The 17,156-nt window shown below is 37.1% G+C and overlaps 1 protein-coding gene across 1 annotated transcript; it reads left to right on the top strand.

The window, feature by feature from the left end:
• Positions 1–307: 307 nt before the first annotated feature.
• Sbds (SBDS ribosome maturation factor) lies at positions 308–10,362 on the top strand. The gene is made up of 5 exons (XM_089238134.1): positions 308–527; positions 4,062–4,191; positions 7,040–7,240; positions 7,376–7,537; positions 10,098–10,362. The coding sequence occupies exons 1-5, from the start codon at positions 400–402 to the stop codon at positions 10,224–10,226; spliced, it is 750 nt and encodes a 249-aa protein (XP_089094260.1). The 5' UTR covers positions 308–399; the 3' UTR covers positions 10,227–10,362.
• Positions 10,363–17,156: the final 6,794 nt, after the last annotated feature.

The raw sequence follows: 17,156 nt of genomic DNA, 5'->3' as shown, positions 1-17,156 counted from the left end.
ATAAGTAAACAAACTTCTTTTTCCGATGCTCCATAGGAAAAGTGTGATAGTATGAACTTTATTAATTGTACTACAGAATTAAAACTGAAATAAATTTAAATCTAGATACATAAATTATTTTTTGAATTAAATTTTTCATTTTAATTTCTTTAATTCGTATTCGTATCGATAATTGTCTAATCGAGCATCACCACATTATACGCCATTGTGATCTGAAAAGCAAGTGTTACGTCATCAACTGATTTTTTTTTTTTCCTCCAATGAATGAAGAAACAGGCACAAACCACTCGAAAAGCACGTGTCCTCAGTTCATTATTTCGAACTGAGCGGTTTGTTTTGAATTGTTCATTGCGGAGTTCACATCGAAGCGTATGTGATTGAATTGAATCATTTGAAACAATGTCTATATTTACCCCAACGAACCAAATAAGGCTCACGAATGTGGCTGTTGTTCGGATGAAGAAGGGTGGTAAAAGGTTTGAAATTGCTTGCTACAAGAATAAAGTCATGTCATGGCGAAATAAAGTGTGAGTTGTGTTTTCTAACAGTTCAAAATATAACTGAATTGACATTGAGTTTATTCATTGCTGGTATCAAATTAATATTAAAAGTACAGTCTAATCCCGTTATAACGAACTCCAAGAAACCGGAGAAATCACTTCGTTATAACGAAATTTCGGTATGAAGAAATTCTGTTTCTGCATTGTGAACACATCTCGGGGATTAGAAAAGCGTTCGTTATAACGAGATTTTCGCTATAACGCTATTCGTTAAAACGGGACTCGACTGTATTCCTCAGTCTAATCGTACAAAAAAAAAGCTGTAGCTGACATTTAAACAATACACGATTAAATAGTACACGGAAATGTATTCCTGTCTAATACACAGGGTTGGAACCCCACCATCGCTACAGTAGTGGTTGGCTAAAGTTGGTTTTCTGTGGTTCCCAATTTTGAGCCGATCTTATTAAAAAGTCTCATCACAGGGCAACAGGCCCACAAATATTCTATTACACTTCACGTCTGAGATTAGAGATATTGGAAGCACTGCAAATATCAGACTGTTAAGTGCATGCGCCTTAGGTACATGAAAACCTGTGTATCTTCATCTACTCCAACATTTTTGAAAAATCAAACTAAGAATTTCAAATTCAAACAACAGTTATAGGATCCCAGGGTAAAAAAAAGACTAGGCTTTCTCAAATTTTGGATGTAGCTGTCTTTACAGGACATTCGTTCAATACATTTTCCAGAAACATACATGGTTTCGTCACGTTCATTCCTGAAATATGCCAGCTACCAGCCCACTTATATGAGAAAGACTTTGCATGTGCGGAGTTGCTAACCAGGGCCACAACTAGATGCGTGGTCACCCGGGGCAAACACGTATTTTGATGCCCCCTTGTAATTTTGAAGGAGAGGTTTCAGAATGAAATTTGCACCCCTTCGGGTCTAGCGCCCGGGGCACGAGACCCGCCTGCTCCCCCTCCCCCCAGTTGCAGCCCTGTTGCCAACTGCTATGGATTGCCCGTATTTATACAGGCAGCCGCAGTAAACTACAGAGCTAAGGGACATATTCCTAAAACTAAGGGAATTATTTTAAAAAAATCAGGTCTATGCATTTCTTAGTGTTTTACTTATTTTTCTTATATATTTTTTTCAATTGCATCAATCTTTACCATAACGGTGAATTCATATATGCATATGGGAGAGTTCGAGAGAAGACAAACAAGGAGCCTGTCTGTTTTGTCTGTGCACGGATGACAATCTATAAAGCCAGGTCTAAACCCACCTCTCTACTGGATGCACAAAAACCTATTTCGTGCAGAAACGGGCTAAAAACAGGTTTTTGGGTGGTTCAGCGCGATTGGTCTGGACCCAACTTAATTTCCATACTGCATGGTCGAACTCGCTGAACTTATGTCAGAATGAATGCTTTGTCGTAGGTGCCATAGGAGCTTTGATATGAAGAAAACAGGGAAGGGGTGGTCTAGGGTTGCTACACGTTCGTATATATGATCCACAAGGATATATGCAGGTTGGGATTGCATTGAATATTCATGAATTATTAAGTGACTCTGCTACATCGGGAGGGGGGGAATCATGTTGCTTGCGCCCTCTAAGTTCCGGTGCCAAGGAGGTGCTGTATTTAATGAACTTTCAAGAAAAAATTTTTAGTTTTTTTATTGTTCTATAATTATGTCATCCTGGAGGGGTGGCAAAGCTGAAAATTCATCACCATTGACAAGCTTCAAGCCAATGTTGGCATATCTGCATGTGTATTTGTTTCTAGCATTATATACGTTTGAGCACGGATACTGAGTCCGTACTTTAGAGGACTTTGTTGTTTCCTTGGCTTCTCCACAGTAATAGTACAAAAAAAAAACGGATTATTTGCCTCCAATATGTTAAGTAAAACTTATCCATAGAAATTTGATACCTAATTTATTTGAGTTGCTTTGAGTTATTTTTAACTTCTTTTCGTCATTTAGAATGTAAAGAAGTTTTCCCTCTGTACAACCAATTTCCGTTACAACAAAATTTTTTTAATGAATGTTAAAATTCGTAAATTTGAAATTCCTTTATAATGAAGTTTATTACGGCAGCAGACACGATGCTGTAACCATTTTTTTTTTCTGATGCCAACAAGGAACAATTCCACATTTCTAAGTGCAATATTCACTGAGATATTCAAATTTGAAAAACGGAAAAATTGTGAAAAAGAGCATTGAATGCAAACAAAATTGTTTTTCTGCATTTTGAGCTGTTTTTTCCCAAGTTTCCTCTGTTTTACAAATTCATATACCTCGGTGAATATTCACACAATATTGCACTTAGAAACATGGCATTTTTTTGGCATCAGGAGAGGCGGGGGCAACAAATTTTTAATTGTGTTTTAGGGCACACAGGGACTATAAGAAGTTCATTTTTTTTATTTTAATAACTATACAACCCCTTGAAACATGTGAAACATGAATGACATATCTGAGTACTACACGTTATTTGGACACTTTTTCTAACTGGAAGTATGTCTGTAGGATCAACAGCTGACTTATACCGGCTTTACCCCAGTTTCTTGCCCAAAATGTACTAATAAAATTATGTCCAAGAGATTAGGCTGCATCGAATTTGTAAGAATGTATGCATCCGCCATCAAAATGTTATAATTTAGTCAATCCAGTGTTCCACACAAACTTTGCCAAAGAGCCAAAGCCATGGTGCCCAATAGAATTGCCAATTTGGTTGCAACATTGCTTATGGAATCATAGCCCTAAAAAGAGGAGAAAGTTATTTTGATGGAATCTTCTATAAGTGTCTTGCATCGGCCACTGTAATCTAACATGAAGGGTTGGCATAATTCATCTGCATCTTCCCTCAGTAAAATCTCGCAAGAAGCGCTAAACTGTCCATAAGTTGTAAAAAATTGAAAAATTTTGTGAATCGACATTTCACCCTATTTTGCTTTAATACTAGTTTCGAGCGATGGTACGAATGGCTTGGAGAAGACAATGCGAGTAATATGATGAAAAACGTCACTCTCCCTTGTTAATACGACAGATACGGAACACTGGCTGAGTGAGGAGATATCAATGTTTCAGGAAAGGAAAATTCATTTCTGCACTCACAGGAACTTGAACTGTTCCTTATCTCTCGTTTGCTGGTTTTGTTTGTCTCTTTTGCCGGACAAGCTGGTAGAGCACTTCTCCGGCAAATGAGAGACCAGGATTCAGGTCTCTGAGGGCAGAGATGAATTTTCCTTTCCTGAAACATCAATATCTCCTCACTCAGCCAGTGTTCCATGTCTGCCAAATGTGAATAATGCTGCTTGCGGCCACCTATAAAAACAAAAAGAATTAGCTGTAGAGTTTTGGATTGGCAGGTGGTTCAAACCTTGATGAGGTTTTTGAATCCTATTGAATGGGAAGTGGGGGGGGGGGGGTTCTAATGTACTTCACTGCATGTCAACAGACACCCCCTTCCCATTAGCAGACAAAATGTCTACTGTCATGACATTTTAACTATATTTATACCTTTTTTTCCCCCGTGATATTTTCCTTCTAGGGAGAAGGATTTGGATGAAGTTTTGCAGACGCACACAGTGTTCACTAATGTGTCCAAAGGTCAAGTTGCTAAACGCGAGGATTTAGTCAAATGTTTTGGGAAAGACAACCAGTCGGAAATCGCTCAAGAGGTTAGTCCAACATTCACTATGGTAATATATACGGATGATTCTCATGGAATAGACTTAAATTGTGTACCCCAGTATAGTTTATATATAGTCTCTCGCAGAAGTATATAGATAATCGTTTTCCTTGAATAACGAGTTGACTGTTCTACATTTCGAACTCAAATTTTTTTCCTCCATGAACCCTGTGCTTGTAAAGTTATTTCATGAACAGAATTTTTCTCGAGAAATAATAAAAATTTAGAAGCAGCCTGTCTCAAAAGTATAAAGACGTCAGCATAATTTTAATATTTACAGTTTCACAGTCGCGCCATTGCCATGGATCGTTTGAAATACTTGACTAGGCATGCTGGAAAATTATTTAACAGTGTTTCAATGGAAATTTGACCCTTTGACCTTCCGTTTACGTATAAGAACGGAATCCAAAGAAAATGAACTTCACATAATTTTGCTACTTCAACGCCATAATACTTGAAAACTGATGACATCTTATTTATATAAATGTAGAAGTATGTCTCTTTCTGTGTGTTTTTCTTTAGACAAATCTATAATTTCAGACCGATCGTTGCCAAATTTTGTATATGTACCAAACAGGACCGGGATTGAATGATAGGCTACTTTAAAAATTTGTCAGAGCAGGACAAATGCCCAAAATGGGTGAGAAACTGTCAGGTAACACTTTGTGTATAAAAAATTGAGATATATAGAAACGTGGAACATTTGATTCATTATTCTGGAAAAACGATTGTCTATATACTTTTGCGAGACTATATGCTTAATATATTTGGAACAGAATTGTTTGTTTTTTTTCATCAATGGATTTTTTAAATTTTCTTAAAGAAATTTTCATTTATATTAACAGATGCAATTTTTTTGGCCCGAACTATACTTCAAATTTGAATTTTCTGGATGTTATGCCAGATACTGATATTTGGAAAGAAAAGTAATTTGCCTCCTCTGGGAATCGAGCCTGGGTCCCCTTGCATACCGGACACAAGTGCACTGACCAATACACCAGATACACACTTTCCATACTTTTTTATAACAAGCATTAGTAGCGTGAAGCGCTGAGTGGAGACATGACAGCCTCCCTCAACTACAGCAGCTGAAACTGATATTTGGAAAGAAAAATGAATTGTCTCCTACAGGAATTGAACACAGAGACAAATCACTTTTCTTTGCAAATATCAGTTTCGGCATAACATCCAGAAAATTTTCATTTGTTAAGAGCAGCTGTTCTCAACCTTTTTTGACTCGCGGAGTCCTTTTTAGTAAAAAAATTCTATGGCGGAGCCCCGTAGGCCCATTTTTTAATTATTCATTAAAGTTACTGATTTATTTTTACTATTTAAAAATATTTATAACTATTTTTTAAATTTTACTGTTTTTTTTTTTAATTTCCTTGAGTGGCCGCGGAGAACCTGGAGAGTGCACAAGGAGCCCCGGTTGAGAACCGCTGGTTAACAGAATTTCCTTCTCGTGTCCATATTTCAAATTTTAAGATAACTTTCTGCATTAAAACAAAAATATATTCTTATTTTCAGTCATTTATATTTTTTGGATCAACGTATTTCATCTTTTGCATAATTTTAAATATTTTTTATCAATAGTGTATAGCCAAATGAAAATTTTCCCAGCTTCCCCCCCCCCCCATTAGTGGCGTTTGGAAAGCAGACTCAAGTCGTACATAGTTGCCACCTTTCAAATTTTGTGTTCAGAAGGGTTGAAAAGAATGTAGCCATCACTTGAACTATCAAATAGAATTGTTAATTACTTCACCAAGTAGATTTATTCAGGGGAAAAAAGAGGCGAGTCTCTTTATTAAATATCCTTTTTTGGCTATTTTGTTTTGTGAAAAATAATATATTAATTGGAAATTATTTTCAATTTGTGCCCCATGTTTAGAGAATTCTATTATTTTGGAAAAGCACAAGCTTAGTTTTTGATCAGTGTTGCAAAACAAAAATGTCTTTCTCCTTTCATTTAGTAACCAGAAGGAAGGTTAACGGGGGAACCCAGATAATGCAGTTTTATCTGAAGCCTTTGTTTCAGAGTGCCTCTCCTGCTCTAGCTAAATCTGCCTTTGCCTGGGGAGCAAGGAACAGGTCAGTGAGTGACCATAAGATTGTGCAAGCATGTGAGTAACCACAAGAGTAACATAGAGAGTGTGGAAACGTGTGAGTCACCATAAGATTGGGCAAGCTTGTAAACGACCACAAGAGTTCAAGCATGGTAGTGACCAAAAGAGCGAGGTGTCAGGTCATCAATGATTGTAAGAGTGGCCTGGGGGGGGGGTCTCAGGTCAGTGCATGGTCACTCACAAGTCCAAGCTTGTGAGCAACTTGAAGACAGGAGCATATTTGGGGGGGGGGGGGGCTGTCTAAGCAGGTTATAGTCCAGGGTGGCCACTTTGCAGAATCAGTAGTCAATAAAATTAGACTAGAATGAGTAAAGGGGGCAAAATTTGTGTACCCAGAGGCATCAAAACCATAAATCTGGCTCTCCGAGGTTCATCCAAATTTTTTAGGAGCCAAACATAACTTTTTGTAATGAAAAATTGCTCTAAGTAATGCAATGGCCTTAAGTAACAGCCCTATTTCCCTGGCTGCTAAGAAATCAATTTTTTTCGTCATCCAAGGGCCATAATTTGGCAGTCACGTGTAGGAAATTTAGGTGTCATTACCAATTTTCTAGTCTCCAAGGCAACCCAGGATTTTCTCAAATTCTGGTTGTGAACATGAGCCTTGGTAATCCAAATGGCACCGGGTTCGAATTGGTATTTTTCTACTTCACTATGACAATTTCTTTCACAATAAAATGTTTTATTTATTAAAACTTTTGTTATTTTCACAAGATATTGGCCAAAGGTGAGCTGCAAATATCAGAGAAAGAACGAGCGTCACAGCTGGAATCCATGTTCAAAGATGTCGCAAACATTGTAGCGGACAAATGCATCAATCCAGACTCTAAGAGGCCTTATCCCGTTAGTATCATAGAAAAATCTATGAAGGAAGCGCACATAGCTATGAAGCCTAACAAAAGCTCTAAACAGCAGGTGAGATTTTGTTACGATGTTTGTTTTATTCTTCAATGACCATTTGACTCATAATCGCAAAATTTCATTATAAATATATCTTTGAATAAATGCAATTTTGTTTTTCTGTCAATTAAGTTGTGTTTTATTCTTCAGGCTTTGGAAGTTATTAAGAAGCTCCAAGAAACTATGCCCATAGAAAGGTCTCAGATGAAGCTACGAGCCTTCATACCTGGCGGCAAGAGCCTGCAGAACAAGTTGAAAGAATTATCTTCCGTTGTGGAATCAGTCAGTACAGAGGGTGGAAACCTGCAGATGGTAAAATTTACGATTCACCCACATTACATATGCATCCAATTTTAGCAATGTTTCTATTTGTCGCTCAATCTGTCAGATGCGAGTTGCTTAAAATTATTTTTTATTTAAATTACTTTTATTCCGTAATGTCATTTCTTTAAGAAATTCTGAATTTATAAAAAAGGGGTCCATTCATACCTGCAAAGTCCCCTGTATTTTAATGGAAGCGGTCGAATACCTTCATCTCTTGGATGCCTGAAAATACAGGCATCCAAGAATGAATATAATCATATCTTCCAAATTTTGACTGTGATTGCAAAAAAAATTCCATTTTTAGGGAAAAAAATTTACCCGGAAAATACTAATGCTTTTTTTTTAAATTTACGTTGTAATGTAAATTGTTGCCATTAGCCATGAAGCTCTCAAAAGTTGAATCTGTCAGATGACTTGTATCTGGGGTGACTATACATCCTGTTCTCAGTCAATGTCACATTTATGTGGTTAATGGGTATTTGTTGTTGTCATGATTTGATTTGAATGTAGTAATTACAGGTAATTTAACCTGTTAAGCGATGATGATTGGGTAACTTTGCACTGATTGCCTATGGCTAGCAGGATATCACATTTTTCCAAAAGGCAAAACGTCATTACAATTTTATAGAGATTTTCTTAGCACATGATATGCAAAGGAAACACTTGACTGAATATTGCAAACCCTTTTACGTATACCTTTGTAATAACAATCTTATCATACAGAATTTATGGAAGCAAAGTCATGTCTCTCATGGTGTATATGGTAGCACACTTGCCCGGCTTGGAAGAGAACCAGATTTTAATTCTGGGCAGAGACAGGAGACTTTTCTTTCTGAGTTCACCTTGGCATAATATCCAGAAAAATGTTCCGAAAATTCCTTTTATATTAGTTTGCGTATGGCTTTTGTATGGAATTCAAATCCGTGTGAAATCTCCCTAATTCCCATTCCCCGACGTTAGTAACTATGTCTTTTTTGATGTGGATACATTATGCACTGGATGGTGCAAACAATTTGTGCACCATCACCTGTTGAAATCAAAAAAGGGATGTGATGTGTGCGGTATTATGTTATGAAAATTAATCACCTACTTAACACTTGTATCTCAGGCACTAATAAATGTTAATGGCACCTACAAATAAGCGGGGCTGTTTTGAGAGCATCATGGATCCCAAAGCCATCTGATTTTTCTGAGGCCCTACCTGGTGAATTCTTGAATATATCAACCAGATCACATTTCTGTGAGCCCCCCCCCCCCCAATTTTTCTTTTGAGGCACCCAGACCATGCCTGGGTACGGCCCATGCTTATAAGATGTCAATGCAAATATGTCTTTCTCAGACAAATTCAATGATATCCCATTCCACATGAATTTGTCTCACTCTGTCTGGTACCAGATCACTTGTACTGTACCATGATTGTTGTCACATTCCCTATTACAAATACGGACCTGCCAACTCTCCCGATTTAAGCGGGAGACTCTGGATTTTTCATCCTTCCTCCCGCTCTCCGGATTTTGGCAGAAAATTAGATTTTACGTGAGCTTTCACGTTGTCGTGGCATCAATAATTACCATCGTCATTAGAGAAAACACCCATAGAGGACAGCCGTAGTCATTTCCATTGAGCAGCCGTAAGAAAAAAATCTCTGTGACCACATTTAAGCAACTGGCAAAGACGCAACTTTGTTTTCGTAGCATTTATCGACAATCATTTATCAGAGGGAAGCCCTTGGTTGCCGAAATTCCTGTATAATTGTTATTGTATTCCATTAACAGCCGCGCGGTAAAAACGTTTTTTCGTCCGCAGCTTTGTAATTTGAATTTTTTTTTAATCGTTTCTTCCTATTAAACATCTTTAGAAAGAAAATATAAAACTTTAAACTATATACAGCTAAATATAAAGCTTTTAAGAATGCATATACCCAAGATTATCAATCACTGATAGCATCCACGAAAGAAAACACATACTTTATAAACAGTATGTAGATGTGATTTCTCTATTCTGCATGGAAAGACTGGCATGGAATTATATTCTTCTCAGGGGCAATGCAGAACCTGCCTTGAGGGGGGGGGGGAAGAATGTAACTTTTTCTTAATTTATTTAAAAAAAAATTTTTTTTATGAACTTTTTTTTTGATCGAGTCTATGAGTGTCGGGGGGGGGGGTACCCCCCTCGGGAGAATCTGCAGATTTCTGGATTTCAAATGTTGGCACGTCTGCAAATACAGTGTGCCTCTCAATTTCACAGTAATCCATTGCAGAATTAATGTTGAATTATAGTGTGATTTCCTCTTCACATATGCTTTTATTGGAAATTTTGCACATGCACCTTTTTTCAAAACAATTCCGCTTTCAATTACCTAGAAGATAAGGCTGTATCAAATATATTTTACATATTTTATTTACTCTGTTAAAATCATTCTTAATATGTGTAAACATCCCGTTTGAATAATTTAACCGTTCAAAAGTATTGAATGAATCTCTTTAGAGAAAACCACTGCCTCGATTCTTTATATATTTTTTTTAAAAATGCAATTTTCTCTTCTTAGGTTATGCTGATAGATCCTGGTAACTTCAGGAAAGCTGATGAGATTGTTCGAAGTGAAACAAAGGGCAAAGGACAACTCGAAGTCATAAGCTTGAAAGAAGTTCAAGAAGGTGATGAATTGCTAGAGTAAACAACTTTGGCTGTATCAAAACACAATGCCTGTATTATACCCATGTGTGCATGTACTTTAATGTCGTTATGAGCTTTTGTAAAAAAAATCAGAGTTTAACAGGTTTCAAAATGCTAATAAATATGTTTGCATGTGATGTCAAAATATATCTTTATTCACTTGCTCGTTGGATGCATATATCTCAAGCCTTTTCAATCTTTGATGATCCATTCACTCCAAACTGCAGGATTCTTCATGAATTGTTATCAATAGATAAGTAATATTCTTTTCCGAGTGTTTTTAAAAAAATTCATTGAACAGAATATTTTTTTAGAGAAATACACAGTTGTCACTTGTATGACCACGAACTGATATCCAAAATTTTAGTTTCATTCAGTCTAGCATAGAGCTGATGGTCTGGAAGTATGCACAATAAGGTAGCTCCGCTTCTCCCAAAAAAAGCAATAAGGGGGCGCATTGGGCATTCTGGAAGATCATTCAGCACTTCTGGTCAGAGCCTGCATTCTAAATTGGAAGTAGGATAATGAAAATGAGCGACAAATTGACCATGAAAAAATGAATGCAGAACCTAGGTCTAGTATCCATCAGTCAAAGGGCAAGAGAAATTGAATGCAAAGGATTTTCAACTCAACTGGCCAGGAGGTCAAGAAGCCCCATACCTTTCTGATCTGCAGAGCTGAGTCCAATCAAGAAAGACAGCAAACCACAAACATCATCAAACAAGGGCATTAGGACAGTGTTTCTCAAGGTATGAGTCGCAGTAAGCTGGAGATATTGATTTGTGTGATTGATTTACTATCAAACTGTTCTGGGGAGCCACAGAATAACCATGAATTGGGCAAAGGAGCCTTTGTGCATTAATTTATTAACTTCTCCCCAAATAAAAACTACCTAACCGTGTCAATGCCCAATACCAAGAACTGTTATATAAGGTGGTCATAAAATAACACTTCCGATATACGAACTCCTAGCGGCCACAAAAATCAACTATCAACTAATCTAAATAAAACTCGAGATATAGGTGTTTCAGAGCATGCGTTCGAAAATGGGAAAGCGAAACAAAAATCTAGCTCTGGCAGTTACAGTTGTTACAGTTCTAGCAACAAAATTCTGTTGCTATTTTAATTTTGTTGCTATAACCGTAACTGCCATAGCTAGATTTTTGATTCTCTTTCCCATTTTCGAGAGCGCACACACATACTCTGAAACACCTATATCTTCAGTTTCATTTACGTTAGTTGATTTTTGCTGCCGCTTGGGACTCGTATATCGGCAAAGATATTTTATGACGACCCTGTACTTACGTGAGTCTAGGATAACCATTCCTTGAAGAATCGATGCAAATGCATCGTACCGGAAGGAAATCTTCAACATGAATGATCTGCACACACACACACACAACTGTGGTTTCAATACTTACAAAGCGTATAGCTAGAGATCCATTTGCTCAGGGGCCATTCAAGTATTACGTAAGCAGATTTTCAGCCATTTTTGACCCCCCTTGTCAGCAAAAGGCAGCAAAACACTGACACCCCTTTCCCCCCCCCCCCCCCCGTCATCAAAATTTTGTCAGCAGCTTAGAATATTTCATATCTTCAAAAAGGGGTGGTTGATGACGTAAGCAACCTTCAAACCCCGCCCGCCCCGTCATCAAAAGTAAGCAAATCCGAAACCCCTCCCCACAACTCGATGCTGACGTAATACTTGAATGACCCCTCAATAATGAAAAAAAGAAACATCTGTTGATGCAACATTGGTTTTTTTTTTTCACCCGGGACAAACATCCATTTTGCCCCGCTATCAGAAGAGAGCGAATTTGGCAACCTGGGGTAACAACTTTCACCAATTCCTTATACAGTAGAACCTTTCAAATTTGGACTCCTCGGGACCTAGGTGATTCTGGATAAGGGACCGTTCAAGTATTACGTCAGCAGATTTCAGCCGACCCCCCCCCCCCATCCCCCCGCGCGACGATAAAAAAAAATAAAACTTCGGAAGAAAATATCTATGTTATTGTAGTTAATTTCAATTCCATTTGAAGGCTAAGAACTCAAAATTTCTTTTAAGAAATTCATTGTGACCGAGCATATATGCTAGCCCGCGGACCGAATGTGACCCGCCACCTCAAACCTAATAACTAGAGCCCGGATTATATGCATTTGGCCTTTTTTAGTATTAATGCATAAAATCAAAGTATTTTCACAATGAGTTTACAGTTTTGAAGGTTTATATTAAGCTCGATCGATTTTTTTCAAATAAATATAGCTCAGAATATTTTCATAACATTTTTATTTTTCCCGGTTAGCGTTTATCGGTTACATACGCTCGAATGTAACCGATACGCTTATTGGTTGTATTTTTCAAGTTTTATAAAATTGCTTTATCAAACTTTTATAGTGTAATCCCGGCTTAAGGTCAAAGCGTATAGCTAGAGATCTGTCAAAAAGAGATATTTTATCTGAAAAATTGTCGAAATTGTTTTGTCACTGGTATTTAGTTACCGAGCAGCTACAGCAAAGAAATTAAAAATGTAAAGTTATTTGCACATATGCAGTATATACTGTACATATGTAGATATATATATATTTTAATTAATATGCACTAAGAAATAGAAAATATTCATTTTTAAAAACATGTCCTTTTCTGCATGATTTGTAATGCATATTTTCTCAGTTTTGATACATATCCTGGAATTTTTTAAAATTTTCCAGACATGCTTTTATCCACATTTTGGGTTTTTTGCGGTTTTCATTGCGTATTTTGGCATTTTTAATTGCACATTCTGGCATTTTTGGTACATATTTCGGAATTTTTAGTGCATATTTTGTCAGTTTTAAGTGTATATTTGCATATATTTAGAGCATATTTCGCCACTTTTTTAGTGCTTATGATCCGTGCTCTACTAATAACCTAATTTTGCAAAAATGAACTAAGCAGCACATTTTCAGATCGCTTAAGTGACCCATAACAATTCCAACGCATTTAAGCACGTTTTCAGATCACTTAATTAAGGTATCCGACTACGTTGAAAACGTCATTTTGGAAGAAAGTATTGATTTTCATTTTTTTAGTTTTTATAAAAGCCCTGTTTGTTGATTCCAAAACAGGCCTTGTTTTGTTTATATGATGATTAGAATCAAGGTCACGTTCACTTTAGTGTTGCGTTTTTACATACAAGAAATACGCGAATAAAGACTTTAATCGTGTTTTACGAAGAATGCTTTTTTTTTTTTTTTTTTGACATTTTACTTGAGTTTGTGACATGATTTTCAAAAATTGATTAATTTCATCCTTACGAAATTTTAATGTGATATTTTGCTATACATTGTTGAGGTTATGAACCAAAATCTAAGGTCTATCACATATATTTTTTGAACTACAGTGTTTTATAGATAAAATGTAGGATGAAATTTCAAAAAATTCCCACGAACATAAACATATTTTGATGTAACTTATGAGCATATCATGCAATCCTTTAAATTTTGGTTCATGACCTGCAACAGTACTAGCTAAATGCACAGTGAAAAATCACAAAGCATTTCATTAACAAAATCTTTTGCAATCGTGTTTCGAATATTACATGAATTTTGCCTAAAATTTGACATAAAAACGACGTTTTCATTGAAAATGTCATAAGTAGACAAAATTTATCACAGTTTTCACCATTTCGAGACACTTTCTATCAAAAAACGTTATTACAGTTCACTCCAGTACCATTTTAAAGAAAAGTGACAAGAAAGGTAGTCGGATACCTTAAAACACAGTGGCACAATCACAGATCACATAAGTGACCCGCGACATAGTTTCAGAACACTTAAGCGACCCATGGCTTATTTAGAGATCACTTGAGTCACATGTCTCATAGTTTTACAACACTAAGCGGCCCCCAGTGCACTGCATCTATATCCCTTAAGTTACCCGCTGCACATTCTCAGATTACCTTTACGGCACAGCTCTAGAACACTTGAGCAGCCCGTACACATTTGCAGATCACTTGAAGGATCCGCGAAACATTTATTACTGAGATTACTAAAGTGGATCTCTGTAGAGGACTTATCAATAGCAAGAATGTTAATTCAGGTGCCAACAAACTAATGAACGGTTTCTCTCGTTTTTGGCACATCGAGTAAGATGTCATTAGGAATATTACATATTTTTAAAAATGGTGGTTGGTGACGTAAGCATCATCCAACCCCTCTCCCCTTGTCATCAGAAGTCAACAAAACCGAACACCTCCCATCGATTCTGACGTAATACTTGAATGGCCCCTGAGGGAATCTTTCGGATTATGGATCGACTTTTGTTTATTTCCCATGTTCCCAAGCCTTCATTTTGAAGCAGTGGGCAGTTTATCTCTGAACACTTTGATTGCTTTGAAAAAAAAAAAAACTAATAAAGCAATCAATATACAGGGTAGTAAGACAAGTCGTTAAAGGAGACGTGACGTGGCGTGATTTCACGTCATGTCAGTGTAGTGTGTTTTGGCCTTAAGCCACATTTTAATGGCGAAACGTTGATCCTGGACGCATTCTTCCAATTAAGGCTCAATTATAAGTGCAATATTACTCAGATATTTGAATTAAAAAACGGAGAAGAGTTGGGAAAAAACAACTTTGATGAGGGTAAAAAAGCTTAGAGGAGAAATAGATCTCCTCGATTGTAAAAAGCGTTTTCCGTTAGTTTCCCCCCCCCCCAACTTTTCTACATTTTTCGAATTCAAATATCTCGGTGAATATTAACTTATAAACATGGATTTTTTTTTAATTTTTTGGCCTTAGAAGAGACAGGGCAGCAACTTTCTAATTGGGTTTTTGAGGACAGGGAGTCCGTATAAAAAGCTAATTTTCTTTTTAACTACACAACTCCTTGCAATATGAACGATGTATCTGAGTTTTACACGTTATTAGCATACTTTTCCTAACTGGAAGTATGCTTCTGGAATCAGCAGTTCCCCAGTAAAATATGTCTTAGCGACTTTTTCCTTACTACGTACCTAGGGCCGTCATTTCAACTTTTTCCGGGGGGGGGGGGCAAAGCACATATACTCAATGCATATATATATTTGTATATATATATATATATATATACCATTTTTAGTGTATTTTCAAAAGCCAGGGGGGGGCCGTTGCCCCCCCCCCCTAAAAGACGGGCTTGTACGTACCCTGTATATATGCGTGGACTAATAGATAATTTCCTTTTAAACCATAATTTCTCATTTATGTACCGTTGATCCATAGAAAAAAAATCCTCTTTTACTTATTCTTTAAATGTTTTCGTAGGCATCGCCGAAAAAAACCCGAAAAATTATTTTTTGTGTGTTTTTGAAGATCGTAAAAAGTAAATTTTCCATTTCCACACTCGTCACATAACATTCCGTACTGGTGTTCCACGTTCTAGCTTTTTGCAAAAACTTCACACCATAAAAGTTTTACAAAAGCTCTTTGATATATAACTTGAAAAGTGTTACATTCGAGTAACCAATAGGCTTTTATTGGTTGCTTTTTTTTCCTTCTTTTTTTTTCAAATTTTGTAAAAGATGTTTCATTAAACTTTTATAATGTAATCCCGGCTTAAAGTATAATGTTGCAATTAGCAGCTTATACAGTATTTGGCACACCGACACCGTTTTTGGCATGTTTGTAAATTCAGTTAGATAATCACAGAAAATGACACAGAACTGCTCAAATTCCAGCGCTAACGAGAAATTAATTAAATGAAGAAAAAGGTATTTTGATCAAAACTGATTTTTCTGACCAATAACATTGAGATACGTTGTTGTAACACACCATTTGTTTGTTTCTATTTTTCCCAGAAGAGCAAAAACCCTAGTAGACACTAAAAGATAGAAATCTCCCAATGTGATAATAAAGAGCCGCAACGGAATTTGGTGAAGAAAAAACATCAGTCCCCGGTTAGGGGAAAAATAAATTTTTGGTCCATGTGTCCCGATTATGGGTCCGTCCGTCCAAGGTAAACCACCTTGTTTCACTACTGCAAAAAAAAAAAAATTGTTTGATAGAGTGTATTCAGTCGAATCCCGTTCCAACGAATACCGTTTTCGCGAAAATCTCGTTTTAACGAACACTTTTCTAGTCCCTCAGATAAGTTTACGTAGGAACAGTGCAAAAAATTGGAATTCCTTTATAACGAATTGATTTCTCCGGTCTCTTGGATTTCGTTATAACGCGATTTCTTTCTTTCCATTATTATTATCACGAGTGCAGGGCACCGCACTCAGGGCCGCAACTAGATGTTTGGTCACCCGGAGCAAGTGCTCATTTTGGCGCCCCCTTGTAATATTGAAGGAGAGGTTTGAGAATAACATTTGCGCCTCCTCTGGTCCAGCGCCCGGGGCACGAGATCCGCTTGCTCCCCCACCCGTAGTTGCGGCCCTGACCGCACTTGTCACACACCCAAAAAAGAGCGATTCTGTTTCAATCATGGGCGGAGATACGGGGGGGGGGGCAATCGACTGATCTAATGTATATATGAATTAACATCATCATCATCGTGCCCCCCAGACTTCTAAGTCTATCTCCGCCTATGGCTTCAATATACAGTAAAATATCTCTTGTGCGGACAGCGGTGGGACAAAAAAATTCGTCCATAAAAGAGGGGGGGGGGGGTGACCGTTAATCAGGGGTTTGAAATTCATACATTTATTATATAAGGCGAAATTATTATTTTGCCATAAAAAAGGAGTGACCGCGTCTGAGGTGGGGGGGGGGGTGTCCGTTAAGAGAAGTTTCACTGTGTTGCCACGTTTCTGTTGGAAAAAACATGGACGCAAAGTTTTTCCTCAAGTTGACACGGATTTATTGGGTAGGTGACAGATAATCGAAAAGGTGGAATCAAATCTCTCACCCTTTTCAGACGGTTTTATAATTGATATTGTAGGAGTAGTTTGTTTTTTTGCACCCTGGCAGGTGT

The sequence above is a fragment of the Pholcus phalangioides genome, unplaced genomic scaffold (genome assembly GCF_987345545.1).
Source record: "Pholcus phalangioides strain wild (caught in Gottingen) unplaced genomic scaffold, Ppha-v1.0 ptg000010l_1, whole genome shotgun sequence".
NCBI lineage: Eukaryota > Metazoa > Arthropoda > Arachnida > Araneae > Pholcidae > Pholcus > Pholcus phalangioides.
The sequence above is the reverse complement of the archived record's forward strand: the minus strand, read 5'-3'. Positions and strand labels throughout refer to the sequence as shown.

Excerpts from the sequence above, each read along its gene's own strand:
- Sbds (XM_089238134.1), top strand. The coding sequence starts at position 400 with ATGTCTATATTTACCCCAACGAACCAAATAAGGCTCACGAATGTGGCT. Across the intron at positions 528-4,061 it reads ATGTCATGGCGAAATAAAGT|GGAGAAGGATTTGGATGAAG; the intron begins GTGAGTTGTGTT and ends TTTTCCTTCTAG. Across the intron at positions 7,538-10,097 it reads AGGGTGGAAACCTGCAGATG|GTTATGCTGATAGATCCTGG; the intron begins GTAAAATTTACG and ends TTCTCTTCTTAG.